Consider the following 16,564-nt stretch of genomic DNA (forward strand, 5'->3'; position numbering starts at 1 on the left):
TTACGTGGTTTGTAATTCTAAGCTTTATTATTTACATTTTTATTTCATTATTTTCAATCAGAAATTCAGGTAATCTTTTGTTATTAAAGAGCACTGTTAGTTTGAACCTTCTTAGAGGCCATCCATTCCGAATGACTTAGGTCGCGGTAATAATTTGAAGACCCTTAATTTAAACTTGATTTGAACTGAAAAATCCCCAACACAACATAGTTTATCAAGAAAACATGAGCATAGAACTTCATGCAATTTTCAAGAAAACATTCATAGAATTAGATGCAATTTTAGCAGATCGGTTTGTGTTTAATGTCTTCATCGATTTTTTTAATGCACTAAAATAGGTCCATGCTAAACAAAAACACGTATTTATGTCAACTATATACTGCAAGAATTAATGCAAGATAAGTAAAATGAATACGGAGAAATTGAGATAAAATAAATTAATGTATGTATACAACAGATCCAATAGTTCATATAATCAATCCATGGGATCGATTCCTTAAAAGCGTACTCGTATTGGGTGTCTGAAAAGCAAAGCGAATTTCTCTACCGTGTTCTGGACGCAGTTTGCCCCCGGGCTAGCGCTCCATTTCACCCCCGCAGGATTAGCTGAAGCGATGTTGACACGTTAGGAAAAAAAGAAGAAGGAAAACGTAGTACATAGAGGGCGAGGGATATAGAATGGAGAATGGACCGTCCTCTGTATGGATGGAGAGAGAATGAGTGAGGTAGAGAAAAACCCTGGAGAGATTGTCACCTTAAATAAATGGAAGTAGTAATTGCTATTGGGTTGTAATCGGATGAAAGTATTTAAATTGCTACGTAGACATTATGATAATTAGTGCTGTGCGGAGAGGGTTTGGACTTCTTTACGTGAATTATATCACTGGTATCATATATATGAATACCCCTTGACAACACTGGTCTTTGACCTCTACCCTGTGGTCATCTTTGTTGAAATTCATGCGTAAATAGCGCGTGAATTCTTGATTGTTAAGACTAACTTCGTAAATGAGTTTTCTATAAACATAGACAATTACTTAGTTTTGTTTAAAGACTAATTCTAGAATGTTTGGACTGCTTGACCTTCCAGGCTAGGTTACTAGATTTGAATCAAATTTCCTTATCAACACAACAAAAACTTCCAAAAAGAATGCGATGTAAAATTTTGAAACAGAAAGAATGTCTAATGACTACGCCAGGGCACAGCAGTCTATCGCTGAGAAAAAAAAAATAACTGGCCCATTCTGCTAGCAACCACGTCTCTCAATAGAGCTTATTCAACCATGCCTTAATTCCTAGTACACAAAACAAAAAACACAAGGTCCATGAAACAAACAACACCGAACCTTACAGTCGACAAAATACACAGTTAATACACCGTCCAGCAAAACCACAAAATTGCCCAAACTCGAATGTCTATAGCCGTGTAACCGAGCGCAACTTATGACATTTCTTCCACTTAAACTAAATACGAAGTTACCTTATAACGATATCAATAAATCATGTCAAAGTAGACAGCACAGTGCTGAACTTTGGACTCGAGTATAATTATGATGAAAAGGCATATATATTGTTCATTTTGAGTTACACACACTTATTCCTGTATATTTAAAATCCTGTCCACAAATCACCAGAAGAGTTGTGCTTTGTGGGTTTCACATCACGCATCTGGTTGTGTGGTGTGATGGGTTACATTATTTGTGTTGTCACAGATTTACGTTACAGGCTGCACTAAGCATGGGACTACATCAAGGGACCGGCATGGTATCTCCATTAAAGACATGTACACCTTTGGTAATTGTCAAAGACCAGTCTTCAATAACAAAGCCGTGAAAATTTGAGCTCAATTGGTCGTCGAAGTTGCGAGATAATAAATGGAAGAAAAATGCCCTTGTAGCACGAAGTTGTGTGCTTTCAGATGCTTGATTTCGGGACCTCAAAATCTAATTATGTGGTCTCGAAATCTAATTCGTGGAAATTACTTCTTTCTTGAAAACTACGTTACTTCAGAGGGAGCTGTTTCTCAGAATGTTGTATACTATCAACAGCTCCCCACTACTCGTTACCAAGCACGATTTTATGCTAACAATTATTTTGAGTAATTACCAATAGTGCCCACTACCATTAAGCATGGGGCTACATCAAGGGACCGTCATGGTATCTCCATTAATAGCTTTCCTTGAAAGAGGGATTTCAGGCGTAGCTATAACTAGTTTGCACGGTGGGTTTCTTAGACATGGAACGTTGGATGAAATACTTATCTCTAGGTGAAATGTGGGGCTGCATAAAGAGCAGTGTAATATATCGGATTACATTACGGGTTGGTCTATCTAAGAAATGTAACACGTTCACTCACTTCACTATTCAACTGTAATTTAAGTCTGGAAAACCTTTACGTGGTTCTGTGAAAACTAGAGTCTGTTCTCACACACCCCCTCCCGATAGCAATTTTGTTATGTACATCAACATTGCCACTGTCATAGCGCTTTTCAATAGGGAAGTTATTCTTTCTAAAATCGATTAAAAAAAGGGGAATCTTAAAAAAGAAAATCAGGAAAATAGTTGAGGATGGCAATTCTGTACACCAGAAACAAAATTGCCTCCCGATAATAGTCTGCAGTCATGGTATCTACAAAATATGTCGGTCCGTCTGTCTCTCAAGTGTACGTGCGAAGGAGTTTAAACTTTGCATGGTGGAAGTAACTAAGAAAGGTTTGCGGTAACACCTAGTGTTTTTATTTTATTTGTGTAGTGTTGGTTCTGAAAAGAACAAGTGTGTACATTAAATAAGTCAACGATCCAATATAGAGAGACAACCACCTACCTCCTTGCGATCAATCACATGTACTTGTCTCCTTTACAGGTTTCGCAACCCGAGCTGCGCATTCGATCACTAAAAGGGGTTTATCCATGAAAACAAGAACAGAGGGAAGTTGTGTTTGCCTTAACCATGGATGCAACGCGTGTAGGGATCGACCAGGCTAACCTTTTTTCATTCGGTAGACAATGTGAACCGTTGGATAAATATTAGAGTAGTGGCTTCTTATATATAGCGTTCATATAGCGTTCATATTTCATAAGGTATGCGGGACTACGTTTGAATATGAGACCTACTCCATTGTACATAACGCCATGTAATGGTTTACAAGGCGCTGTTGCCCAATATGCAGCCAATTAAACCAATAACACCGGGGGACACCCCTTCTCTTTACGATGAGTACGCTGTGTCTCTTTACGTGCGTTACACAACACAAGTGACCAACGTCTTTACGTCCCATCCGAAGGACGAAGCATCATAGTTTAGCATTTTGCTTAAGGACACAGGTGTCACGACTGGGACTCGAACCTACACTCTGCTGATCAGAAACACCAGAGCTTGAGTCCAGTGCTCTTAACCGCTAGGCAATGACACGCTATGACCGGCACGTTACAGGAGGAAGTTGGTTTACGTTATGAGATTACCGAGTCCAAGGAACTGAACAATTCACAATAAGTCAACACTTTTCCTCGCAGTGCAGTATTTTTATTTGATTAAGGAGAGTCATAAAACAATAATTTCAAATGGATACACAGGAAGATCGATCCGTTTCAGGTTCCACGGTAAAGTGGTTCACAAAGTCAAGGTTCAAAATCCTTGGATTTATAGGACATGATCAGTCACGCCACAGAGCAGCCTTTGCATTTCTGCGAAGAAATTAGATTGGGGTATAAGAAAAAACTTTTTATCAAAGTGGAAATGCTTTATGTTCTTTTTGATTTACTCTAACTAGACTATCAAATCCGGCAACCACAAAATGCACTGCCCATGGACACTGGCTCATCAAGGAGTAAGGCATTTAGTTGTGACACGGACTAGAGATCTTGCATTCGTATTTTAATGTAATTCGAACTGTAAATAAACATACAGAAAAGAAATCCTTAATACATGTGATCCTTAATAAAAAATGAACTTGTCAGTAAGAAAGTGGTTCTTAAAACTCCTTAGTTTCTCATAATAATCCAGTAGACACTTGGGATACATATTAATCTTTCCTTAGTTCTGAGTAATGTCAATCAATAATAAACAATCCCTAATTTCTCATATCTGGTCTGAAACTAGCAAAAGCTGGGAAACTTCTTATCCGTTAATGTACTCAATCTGCATGTAAACAAGTTGCATGTCCCTTTAATTTCAACATGAAAACCAGTAAATTATGTCTGCTCTAATAAGGGCTTATATCATCGTAAGTCACAACTGAAAAGGTACTCACTTCTTTGGCAAGACTCTAGTAACACCAGGTGTCCATAATCTCTGAAGAAAAACACTGATAACTGCTGTTTTGATTACAAACTTTTCGGCTGAAAACTGTTACAGTAAAACATGGTCAAACATGGCTGAAAAAACCACATGTAAACAATAAACAACTACAGTCACTAGAGGGCGCTCTTCAACCTACAGTCACCATCTCACAGGTCACTGGCTCAGTGGAACATCCTCGCCCCGATGAGCGACTAGTCCTCATCATCATAACCTTCTGCCGGGTAGATCACTGCTATCTTTGTGATAGGCCTCTGGTATTCTCCGCTCTCAGTCTTCACCTTCACGTTCCTCACCTTGCCATCCAATCCAGGGAAGACCTCAAGAACCCTGCCGACACACCACTTGCCCCGGACAGGATTGGTATCTGACACAGTTACCACATCACCAACTCGTACGTTACGCCTTTCAGCTCTCCATTTCTTGCGTGGTACCAGGCAGGGTAGAACATCTCGGCTCCAGCGCTTCCAGAAAGAGTCGATAATCCTCTGAACAAACTCCACACGGTGTCTAGGATTTTTGGTCTCCTGGAATGGCCCCTGAGGAACATCAGTCGAAGCTCTTCCAAGTAGTATATCATTCGGACTCAGGTAGGAGCCATCATCTGGGTCATTTGGGATCCTTCCAATCGGGCGTTGGTTTACGAGGTTCGCAACTTCTAATAAAACTGTGTAAAGCTCAAACGGAGTCAGCACCTGAGCCCCAACAGCCCTTTTCAGCGCAGTCTTGCAGCTCTTGACTAATGCCTCTGCACACCCATTTTGATGTGGTGCTCTTGGTGTGATGAACTTCCATTCCATGCCTTTCTCTGCACCGAACTGTTTCAGCTCTTCGATGTTCCAACCTTGAATCATCTTTTGGAGTTCCCGTTGTGCTCCGACCAGTTGGGTTCCGTTATCACTAATCATCTGAGCTGGATAGCCTCGAATAGAAAAGAATCTGCGGAGCACTTGAATGTATTCCATAGTGGAACAGTCCACCGCTAGCTCTAGGTGCACTGCTCTGGTGTTCAGGCAAGTGAAGATCACTCCATAGTGTTTGGCTGTTTTGTTACGTCCAATCTTCACTTGGTAGGGTCCAAAGTAATCGCATGACGTGAAGTAGAATGGTGGTGTGTATGGTGCTAGGCGTTGCTTCGGTAAATCAGCCATGATCTGTGTCTCAAGTTTATGCTCTGCCTCTCTGCAAACCACACAGCGGTATTTAATCGTCTTGGCTAGGTTGTGTGCCTTCAGGATCCAGTATCTTTGCCTTGTTTTTGCAACAGTGGTAGCAACACCAGTGTGGCCCTGTTGGTGAATACTACGCACAATCAGAATTGAAATGTGATGATCATTGGGAAGCAGTGCTGGGTGCTTTGAAGTGTAAGACATCGTAGACTCCTGCAGTCGGCCTCCAACCCTTAAGATTTCTGCATCATCTGTGAATGGACTCAATGACTTGAACTCTCCGTTGGCCCTGCGCTTGTGTAGATTTTTCTGTGCCTTGGTAATCCAGTAGTTGGCAGCATCTGTCAGCTCTTGGGGTGAGAGCGGACCCTGTTTAGACTCCTTGTTTACACAAGACTGCATCTTGGCTCGTATGTTCTGGACAAATCGACGAACGTAGGATGTGACCCTGATTAGCTTTCTCCAGCTAGAATACTTCTTGCAATCAATGGCTTCCTGAGTTTCGGTGGTGATGAATACAGCTTGGGTCTTGTGTCGTTCCTTATCTACCTCCATCTGGTTTACCCTCTCTGCATCTTTTGGCCACCTTTCTTCTGGGAAGCGCAGGAATTCTGGACCATTTTTCCAACGCTGGGTCAATTGTTTCACAGGTATTCCACGAGAGACGTCATCTGCTACATTCAGCTCTCCTGGAACATGTCTCCACTGTGAGGGATCTGTTTGGCTCTGAATCTCGCTTACTCGGTTGGATACAAATGTTTTGAATCCTCTGGCTTGGCTTCGAATCCAAGATAGGGTAATCATACTGTCAGTCATAAACACTGCTTCCTCTACTGGTAGGCGCATTTCTTCCATGATGGCCTGGTACAGCCTTGTACCCATAACTGCTGCTTGCAACTCCAATCGTGGGATGGTGAGCCTCTTCAGGGGTGCTACTCTAGACTTTGCTGCAATGAATCTGACATCATAGGTGCCATCATTTATCTGCCATCGGATGTAGGCACAGGCTCCGAAAGCTTCCTCTGAAGCATCGCAGAAGATACACAGCAAGGGCACGCCAACAGCATTCGACGGAGTAAGACATCTTTCAAAACTGATCTCATTCAACTCTTTCATCTCTTCGAATAGTTGAATCCAACTGTCATGATCTGCCTTGGGTATTTCTTGGTCCCAGTCCAGACCCTGTTGCCATAGATGTTGCATTCCAATCTTGGTACGGATGAGAAAGGCTGCAGCGAATCCAATCGGGTCAAAGATTTGTGCAATCTGGCTCAGAATTTGACGCTTTGTTAACTTTCTCTGCATCAGTTCTCGATCATCGGTGGACAAATTCTTGTCCAAGTCCAAGTTGACCTTGTAGTGGAATTCGTCAGTTTTGCGGTTCCATACTGTCCCCAGTACTTTCTCATCAGTTGTGGTGTCCAGGAACTTCATTCTCTCCTCTTCCTTGTCAGTGGTATTGTTTTCTTCCAGAGCTTCATTAGATAGCCAGCCCTTTACTCGGAATCCCCCTTCAGCTAACACCTCATCTATCTCACTTGTCAGCTTCTTGGCCTCATTCACAGTGTGGACGGAATCGCATATGTCGTCCATGTAGGTGTTCTCCTTTAAGACTTGTGCTGCATTTGGAAATTGTTTCTCGGCAGCCTCAGCTGTTTTCTTCAGGGCGATCTGAGCCATGGCTGGAGCGGGCTTATCCCCGAACGTCAGAACTGTCTTGACGTAAGTATCAGGTGTACGGTCAGTATTCAGGTCTCTCCACAAGAAGCGATGAACATGCTGATCACGTTTTGGAATCAGAATTTGGTGGTACATCTTTGAGATGTCTGCAATGACTGCCACTTTATTTTCACGGAACTTCATGATGACTCCAAATAAATTGTTAAGAAGGTCAGGCCCCTTGTACCAGTAGTCGTTCAGACATCGCCCGTGGTAGGTTGCTGAAGAATTGAAGACAATTCGGAGAGGTGTGCTTTTACTTTCTGGCCTCAAAACTCCATGATGAGAGATGTAGTGTACGGGACCTTTGTATGACTTCAGTTCAGCTTCAGACAGCTTCCGGGCAAACTTCTTTTCCACCATTTCCTTCATCTGGGCATCATAGGCTTCTGCATGACTTGTGTTTTTTGCAAGTCGGCGTTCTGTTGAATAGAGCCTCTTCTCTATCTGGATCTTGTTATCTGGTAACTGGTTTGGATCCCTTTTCCAAGGATAAGGGACGGTCCATCGGTTTCCATTTCGGGTACAGGATTCTTCTATTATTTTGGCTTCCTTTAGTTCTGCTGGGCTGAGCTTTTCTGGTTCACATGTGCAGGACTTCACGGCTACTCCCATAGCTTCAGTTTTCCAGAAATCTGTCATATCTACTGGTGTTGAGAACTTTACATGGAGAACTCGGCTTGTCTTGGTCTTGTTCCCAGGGCCGGTTCCAAAAATCACCCAACCAAGTGGTGATTGGCGGGCAATCAGATTCTGGGCTTCATGGGTTTCACCAGCATGTATGCTTGCATGATCAATGCCAATGAGTAGGTCTACTGGGCCGCTACCTCGATGGAGACTGCTTGGATGTAGTTTGAACAGTTTGGCCATTTCTGATAGGTCAACTTCAGCAACATCGTCGCTTATGCAGGGGATACCAATGGCAGTAACAGTGTAAGTTGGACCTTTGTACTTCGGACGAAGACGGACCTCATAGACTTTTGTTTGAAGCTCTTCTTCTTCTCCTCCCACTTTGGTGATGGTAGTAATTACATCCTTTCCTTTGAGCTTCAAGTTTTCGGCAAGGGACTTTCTGATCAATGTAATCTGTGCCCCGGAGTCAAGAAGGATATTTGCTGGTTGAGTAATCTGGGTTCCCATGATCTGCACTTGTAGGACTGGTAGCAATACCTCTGCTCGGGTTGTACTTACTGCAACACTGACTGAACCGGTGGCTTGCTGGGGAGTAAAATGCAGTAATTGATGGTGATAGTGTTTACATTGGAGTCCGTTCATCATCTCTGTGCATTGTCGTCTTCTCGAACAGGTAGACACGTTGTGGCCTTTTCCTGCCTTTTTGAGGCAGCTGAAGCAGACATGGTTCTCTTTGACCATCTTAAATCGGTTGGCTGGACTCATTCCCTTGAACTTGTCACACTGGTCTGTCCAGTGGCTGGAAGTGTGACAAACCCAGCACTTGTCACGGAAAGGCATTGATGTCGGGTCTTTCTGCTGAATCTGAATGTGATTGATGCTTGATCGGGGACTTTGACTCACACATCGTACTGGTGCCGTTGCTCTCATCCTCGATTTCATTTCCGATGACATCCAGTCTAGCAGTCCTTGTAGCGTCGCTATTTCTTTATCCCTTTCCAAGTGTCTGGACCACACCTTACGGTCGTCAGCGTTCATTTTCTGCTCAATGACTGCTAGCATATGATTGTTATCCATGTCGTTTCGGCGCCCCACCTCCTTTAATGTGTTATAGCTCCTTCTCACAAGATGAACTAACTCACAGAATCTGGCATCTTCCCCGTCTCGGAGTGGCTTGAACTTCATGATATCTTGGGTGACGGTGTCAGTAATGAATCGTGGATCACCATATATTGTATCGAGATACTCCCAGGCTGCATCGTAATCGGACCCCATTCCCTTAATCAGCTCCAACGGCTTTCCTTGTAGGCATGTACGCAACAGAGTGATGGCATCCCTCTTACCATACCTCTTATCAACCATATGTTTGAAGTCATCTTTAAAGATGGCGTATTCTCTGACATCCCCTGTGTACTTGGGCATCTTTGGCTTTTCCATTTTAAACCCACAGAATTTGTCGACATCATGGACTGCTGTATTCACTTTCTTCTGCTCTTCTTTCTGATCACTTGCTTCATTTTTGCTGATATGGCTATCGGATTCTGTTATCTGCTTGGCACTGGAAGTTGTACTGGTTTGCTCTGCACTGGATATTTGCTCGGCACTTGAACTGGACTGGTCATCACTGGAACTCGTTTTCTCTGCACTGGCACTGGCTTCTTCCTTCGGGTTTGACTCTTTCTCTGTAGGTGTTGGAGTTAGATGATCTTTTGCCTCACACTGTAAAGCTATGAACATTTGTTGGCATTCTTCTAACCACTCCTCTTCGGTAGTAAATTCATCGTCATCCAATATCTGCTCGGTATAAGCCTCATGCTTTTGAACTAGACTGTCATACACCAGTTCAAACTTTTCAAGCTCACTTGAAACTTCATCGGTTGCCCTGTTGCCTTCGATCATCAAGCGTAGGGCTTTTCCCTGTCTTGTGAGTGCCGCCTTGGCATTCCTTCTTTTGACCTTTAACTCCTTTACTGTTGAGTCGGTCATTCTGATACAGGTGCAGTACTCCCTTCTGATCCCGGGTTAGCAGAATAGAATTCGAATGTTGTGGCTCATCAAGGAGTAAGGCATTTAGTTGTGACACGGACTAGAGATCTTGCATTCGTATTTTAATGTAATTCGAACTGTAAATAAACATACAGAAAAGAAATCCTTAATACATGTGATCCTTAATAAAAAATGAACTTGTCAGTAAGAAAGTGGTTCTTAAAACTCCTTAGTTTCTCATAATAATCCAGTAGACACTTGGGATACATATTAATCTTTCCTTAGTTCTGAGTAATGTCAATCAATAATAAACAATCCCTAATTTCTCATATCTGGTCTGAAACTAGCAAAAGCTGGGAAACTTCTTATCCGTTAATGTACTCAATCTGCATGTAAACAAGTTGCATGTCCCTTTAATTTCAACATGAAAACCAGTAAATTATGTCTGCTCTAATAAGGGCTTATATCATCGTAAGTCACAACTGAAAAGGTACTCACTTCTTTGGCAAGACTCTAGTAACACCAGGTGTCCATAATCTCTGAAGAAAAACACTGATAACTGCTGTTTTGATTACAAACTTTTCGGCTGAAAACTGTTACAGTAAAACATGGTCAAACATGGCTGAAAAAACCACATGTAAACAATAAACAACTACAGTCACTAGAGGGCGCTCTTCAACCTACAGTCACCATCTCACAGGTCACTGGCTCAGTGGAACAGACACCATTGGTTGTTTACTCAACATAATTGTTAGCATTAAACTTACTTATGCGAGCAATAGAAGTAAAGTATTATGAGAAAGGGTTAATAAAAAAATAAAAAAATCATGTTTTATTTTATGCATATGTTGGGATACACCAAACTGAGAATACTGTATTGTCTTTGACAATTACCAAAGTGTCCAGCGCCGTAAATAGAAGCATAAACGTGAAAATGTAATTTGTGAATCAACAAAAGAGTGTTTTGAACTTCCACGCCGTGGAGTAAATTTCATCCATACAATTACTCCACAACAAGTTTTCAAATCGATTGATTCAACGTCTACCTCTAAACAAATCGTGATGTTTACGACGTGCGAGTAGTTATGACGTCACGTTATACATGTGCGACACTTAGGATATACATGCCGATACAAAACTCGTGACGTCACGCGGACATGCTGGCAACAGGTTACCAGAGTAATTGTGTATAATATGACGGCCAGCAGCGTTCTTCACACGAGCTGGGGGCGGTGTTGGTGATGGGCGAGGATGTCACATCTGGTACCTGTACGTCATTTTGTTTACCACATTATAGTACGAAAACCTCGAACAGGTGACCTTGTCAGCTCATTTTAATCCTCTTTGGTGTAGAGTAAACACGAACACACAACATTCCGGTATTGAGTAAGATTTTAAGGTTCGTAAGTATAAATTCACCGTGGACATTCTGTGTGTGACAAGCATGTGAGGCAAAATCATGAGCAGAGTAATGCATCATTCGAAACTATTTTCTAAACTCCAGCACTTCTCTGTACACTTTTGGTAATTGTCAAAGACCAGTCTTCTCACTTGGAGTATCTCAACATATGCACAAAATAACAAACCTGTGAAAATTTTAGATAACAATGAAAGAAAAAACACCCTTGTCATACGAAGTTGTATGCTTCCAGATGCTTTATTTAGAGATCTCAAAATCTTATTGAGGTCTCGAAATCAAATTCGTGTAAAATACTTCTTTCTCGAAAACTACGTTACTTCCGTTTCTCACAATGTTTTATGTTATCAACAGCTCTCCATTACTCGTTACCAAGAAAGGTTTTATGCTTACAATTATTTTGAGTCATTATCAATAGTGTCCACTGCCTTTAATGTCGAGACTGTTTCCCTATTTCCGGTTCTTCTCTGAACCAACACATATAGTCACATGGTTGTCACCCTTATGGACAAACTTCATAAAGTTATTCTAAGCAATCGTCTCTCAGAGTAATGCTTTGTTTGGTTGTTGATTATTTAAATTGTCACTGTTTTTTTCAGAATATGTCCGCGCGACAGATACATTTCTTCTAATGATAATTGGCAAGTTAATTGGCAAGTTTTCGAAGAGTCACACAAGGCATCAGGTGTTTGCGAATGTAATTATGGTGAAGCCAGTGTCTTATGTGGCTACACATTTAATTACAATAATTAAAGGTGTAGCCAGTGTCTTATGTTACCACCTTGGCGTCTTCTTGCAGGAGTGGGTGGTTCTACAAAGACATTGCACAAACAAACGGAACTTAAAAGTCTCTGTAAAACAAGAATGTCTTCTATTTATTAAATCCTATCGATTTGACTTGAGATGTTGTTCCACCAAGAACAAAACAGGAACGTCTGTGAGTGGCACTTCTGGGATATATAAGGGGGTTATTTACTCGGCATGGGGGGCCTAGTAACATAGTTGAAGTCGGGTCACATTCGGCCGTTTGCCCGCCAGGTAGCCTAGTTCTATACACTTATTTTACAGATGATCCAGGGGGACACAACCCCTATGGAGGTCTGGGTTCTTCTACCTCAAAATATTATCAACATTGCGGACATTGACACTCTAATGGTTAAACTTAAAACTGGTTATACTTAAAAGAAATGAGAGGTGCAGATAACTTGGCCAATGAGGCACAATGAGGGCGCAAAGAAGATGAATTTTTGTGTGATCAAGGGGATCGGTTGTTCCTATTGAAAACACACCAATTTGTTGGTTTAAAAATAATAGTTTAATATTTAAAAAATTGTATAATCAGTTCGAGGGTGTCCGTGAAAAATGTCTAACAAAATAAAAGTGTACATCACAAAGAACTGAAGCAAAAGATGTAAAACAGAGAGAGAGAAGAAGAAAGAAGTAAAACAAAGTAGTGAATACATAAACACGACCCCCAGAAAAGTTGGAACTCTGCTAAACAAAAACGACCACAAAAAGCAAGCAGGTATAGTAGCATCATCAACAGTCGATGTTTTTAGTTGACAAATCTATCAGATAATACAACTGCTATAAAAAACCCTGCTAAACAAAAATGACAACAGAAAGCAAGCAGGTAGACAGCATCATCAATAGTGGATGTTTTTAGTTGACAAATCTATCAGATATTACACAAACATTTATGTCCAATGACAACAGCAAGCGAAGCAAGTGGTTTGTGGTAGCACAGTAAAGACAGGTGCACAGTGTTGAAAACAAGTTCCAATACAAAGACAGTATTGGTAAAAAGGGTATCTTGAAAAAATATACCTGTATCGTATAGACTCGATTAGGTTCACAGAAAACAAAAAGAAGAATACACAAGTTGTTAGAGCTGATTTTGGTTATGAAATGTCATATCTTTGGCACAGTAATTGAAATAATACAACCATAATTAAAGTCTATCAAACAAAATTATGTAAAACCGAAAAACGTCGAACTCAACGACAGCTGTGGATGCGTTTCATTGATTGTACTCTTAAGAGCTCGAACTGCTTCGGTTATAGCTGATGGGAAATATACATATTTTGTTGGATCGATCCAGGCAATTGAACAAGTTTGATCATTATTGATTAGCGTCCATCATGCTGTCTTTGTAAAAGTACTGGCGTCATTAATCAGACGCCTAGTCTAGTGATGTGTTAAGGAAAAAACACCACTGATTCTATACGCCTCAAAGTCTGATAGAAAAGTACACGTTTGCATAACCTGAATTTAAAGGAACTTTTCAGAATTGGTAAACAAAAAACTCGTCTAAGATAATAGATTTACATTAAACTTACACGGTCATGTTGATGACAGTATAAAACAGCCATTGGAATATTTATGTCCGAAATGTCATATTTGATGAGAAATAAACAAAACTAATTTCCCGTTTGAAGGTTATCGCTCAGTGAGCGTTTTATTCATTTTTTTGAATCGATGTCATGCAAAATGTGTAATTGGTTTGTCACTATTCTCTGGTGACCCAGAAGGCCGATCGATCTCAAACTTTTACAGGTTTGTCAGTTTATGTTAATGGTGGATTACATAAAGTGTTTACACTGCCAACAACTAATTCTGTAATGTTCCTTTAACCAGACTCCTACAATCTGATGCTTGAGAAAAAACACCACTGATTCTACGCCTCCAAGTCTGATCAATTTCTAGACAGACAGAAAGTACACGGTTTGTATAACCGGAATTTAATGGCCACACGTACTATTGGGGATTGTTAAAATTACACAAATTAATCTAAAAGCTTGCTTGGTGTGACGACGTTCCCAAGGTACAAAATTGTCTAGAGAGTTCTGGTGTTATGAACACGGGAGAAGGTTTTTCAATTCATTCGGTGTCTTCTTTAATAAGTGAATCTGGAATGCGGAGTCAGTTTTGACCCACGAGCTTTTAGAGCAGGGTTGCCTGTAAGGCCGTAATAATAAGGGATAGACCTTTTCATAGAGTGAGGAGCTTTAAACAATGTCTTAAACGCTTATAGTATTCATGTGCATATTCGCGAGGCTAGTTCTATACACTGTTTGAAGTCTCTAATAAAAATGAAATTTATCTTCCACTCAATTTCATTGTTCTCTTTATGCACTTAGAGGCTTTTGCACTATGCGCTTTACAAATCTCCTTGTTGATAATTACAGTCTTCTCTGCATAAAACAAATGCACTGTTGACCACAGTCAATAAGTGCAATTACCGCACGGTTTATTATATTTGTTCACCTTGACCTTTGAGGTTTTATTATTTCTTTTACATGTAAAGTACTCGTAGCAAAATGCTTTCATGAACAGTAATTACGCATACACAAATTATGACCAATGCAATCAACACTAATGTACAATTTGTAAACTGACCCCTTCGCATCCAGCGAGAGACAAGAACACTGGATGGGCGGGGAGCCCGTACGGTGACCGGATAAGAATAATATTTCCCCAGCATTCCTTTACACAACAAACTCATCTCTCGCGCACAATGCAATATTTATCGAGGGAGCCAGAAATGCATGTCTACTTCAGAGGGTGGTGTTTGAATAGTTAACTGTCTTCTCTCACCACATCCGACAATTCAAACTCTATATTATTGATTTGGTTTGCATTCAACTTGGTCAGAAAACCCCCCATATATTTTTCCCCCGTGCAGCATCCATAATGTCAAAGAATCTCGAAGAAAGAGTAGGATTTTTATTTCTGGTTTGGCCATAACAATTTTTTAGGGCTTTCTCTTTTATCTGGGATTTTCAAGGAGGCTGAAGGATGACGTCTCCGTTGCCATGGTTGCATGTCTCTGTACAAAAGACACCAGGGTTGTTTATTGGGGAGGCAATATAAAGGGCTTCCCGTCTTCGACTGTGTTAAGTGATGTGATGTTTGTTTCGGGCATGGCCGCAGACAATGTAATTATCTGTCTGTATTATTTCCAAGGCACTCCAAGTTGTTGTTTTTTAAGATAATTTTGTCTGGAGATGTATTATTTTTGACAAATAAACAAATAAGTACAATTTATGAAACTGAAACTTGTACAATTTTGTTTTTATTTTACATACGGATTCATGTCGGGCTTCATATGTCATGGCCAAAACTTGATCTACAGAAGGTTTCAAAACCCTTTATGTTTAAGCCATTGATTATCAGATGTGGATAAAACAACACTATATCCCCGCAGACCAGATGATTCTGGTAAAGAGAAGATGAGAAGCCGAGCAGTGTTCGATGTGGGAGGAAAAAAACAAAACATGGACTGTAAACCCATAATCCACGTGCGAGGCTCTGTCCAAGTTTGGATTCGAACCGGGTTCCATAGAGGTGAAAGGAGTACATAACACAACACAACCAACCCGATACACCTTTAAGTGAGGAGTATTGGGGAGTTAAGCTCGACTGAGAAAAGAGTTGTCAACTTAGAGGCATGTTTGTGTTTATCATTTTATTATACTTTTACAAGATCTTTCTACCCATATGCATTTTATAAAAAACGGTTTCAAACGCTTTTCAAAGACCAACTCGACCGATCCAAGGCAACGTGTTCCTTTAACACTCTCCAGTTATTTTGCATAATCTGGTGTCGTGTGGCTGGGCCATTGAAGGCAACTGAACCAAGTTTTGATGGTTCAATCATCGGAGGGATGTGGGTTCGAATCCCGGTCATGACCAATGTACCCTTTAAAAGCAAGACACTTCAACATAACTTGCTTTCCTTAGGTTTGAGAACGTTTTGTATTACATTATAGTTTTGGAGGCATTTAAAACACTTTTAGCTTCGTAAGATAATGGAATTTTAGACTTCAAAAATAAATTGCGATATCATCGAATATCGCGATTTTTTATACGATACGTCGTGGGTTAACAAAAGCAACATCGCCCAAGCCATTGCGCTACTATAAACAGCTTGGAGTTGTTTGCTTTCCATGGAGTTAAGAATGTTTAAGGAACGGTTCAAGAAGGCCTGTGAACAGATAGTAATGCAGCTGCAAAGCGCCTTAATATAGCTACTTGGATGTGTGCGCTTTATAGAAAGAACCCAGTATTGTTTAAAATACATGCATGGAATCATCTATTGTTAAGATGTCTCACTATTTGATAAAATTATCAGCTGAGCGAAGTTCAAGGTCTCGAACATTTTGTTTCCCCCTGAACCGAAGTTGAATTAAAAAAAAAAAAAAAACGAGCCTTTTTGCTGATTCACGGTCATGCGCGCTGAAATAATAATTTTTTTTTCTTACACATTGCCGAGCAATATTCATTTAGCGACCACGATGCGTGTACAACCACTATAGATGAAATTGTTTTTGTTGTTGTTTT

General features: G+C 40.7%; 2 protein-coding genes across 3 annotated transcripts in view; one reads left to right on the top strand and one right to left on the bottom strand.

Moving 5' to 3' along the window:
- LOC139954216 (uncharacterized) overlaps positions 1-16,564 on the top strand; it is a 75,383-nt gene that overhangs the window by 12,413 nt on the left and 46,406 nt on the right. The window lies entirely within an intron of this gene.
- On the bottom strand, positions 3,813-10,511 carry LOC139954215 (uncharacterized). Of its 2 annotated transcripts, XR_011788067.1 has the most exons (3): positions 10,303-10,511; positions 4,251-9,941; positions 3,813-3,889 (listed from the first exon to the last, which is right to left on the bottom strand). XR_011788067.1 is itself a non-coding variant. In XM_071953930.1 (2 exons), exon 2 carries the CDS (start codon positions 9,802-9,804, stop codon positions 4,492-4,494), a length of 5,313 nt encoding a protein of 1,770 aa, XP_071810031.1. In that variant the 5' UTR covers positions 9,805-9,941; positions 10,303-10,511; the 3' UTR covers positions 3,896-4,491. The 2 variants fall into 2 exon arrangements, 1 of the variants encoding a protein (XP_071810031.1); XM_071953930.1 differs by lacking the exon at positions 3,813-3,889 and having other exon boundaries at positions 3,896-9,941.

This window comes from Asterias amurensis, chromosome 2 (assembly GCF_032118995.1).
Source record: "Asterias amurensis chromosome 2, ASM3211899v1".
In the NCBI taxonomy this organism is placed as follows: Eukaryota; Metazoa; Echinodermata; class Asteroidea; order Forcipulatida; family Asteriidae; genus Asterias; species Asterias amurensis.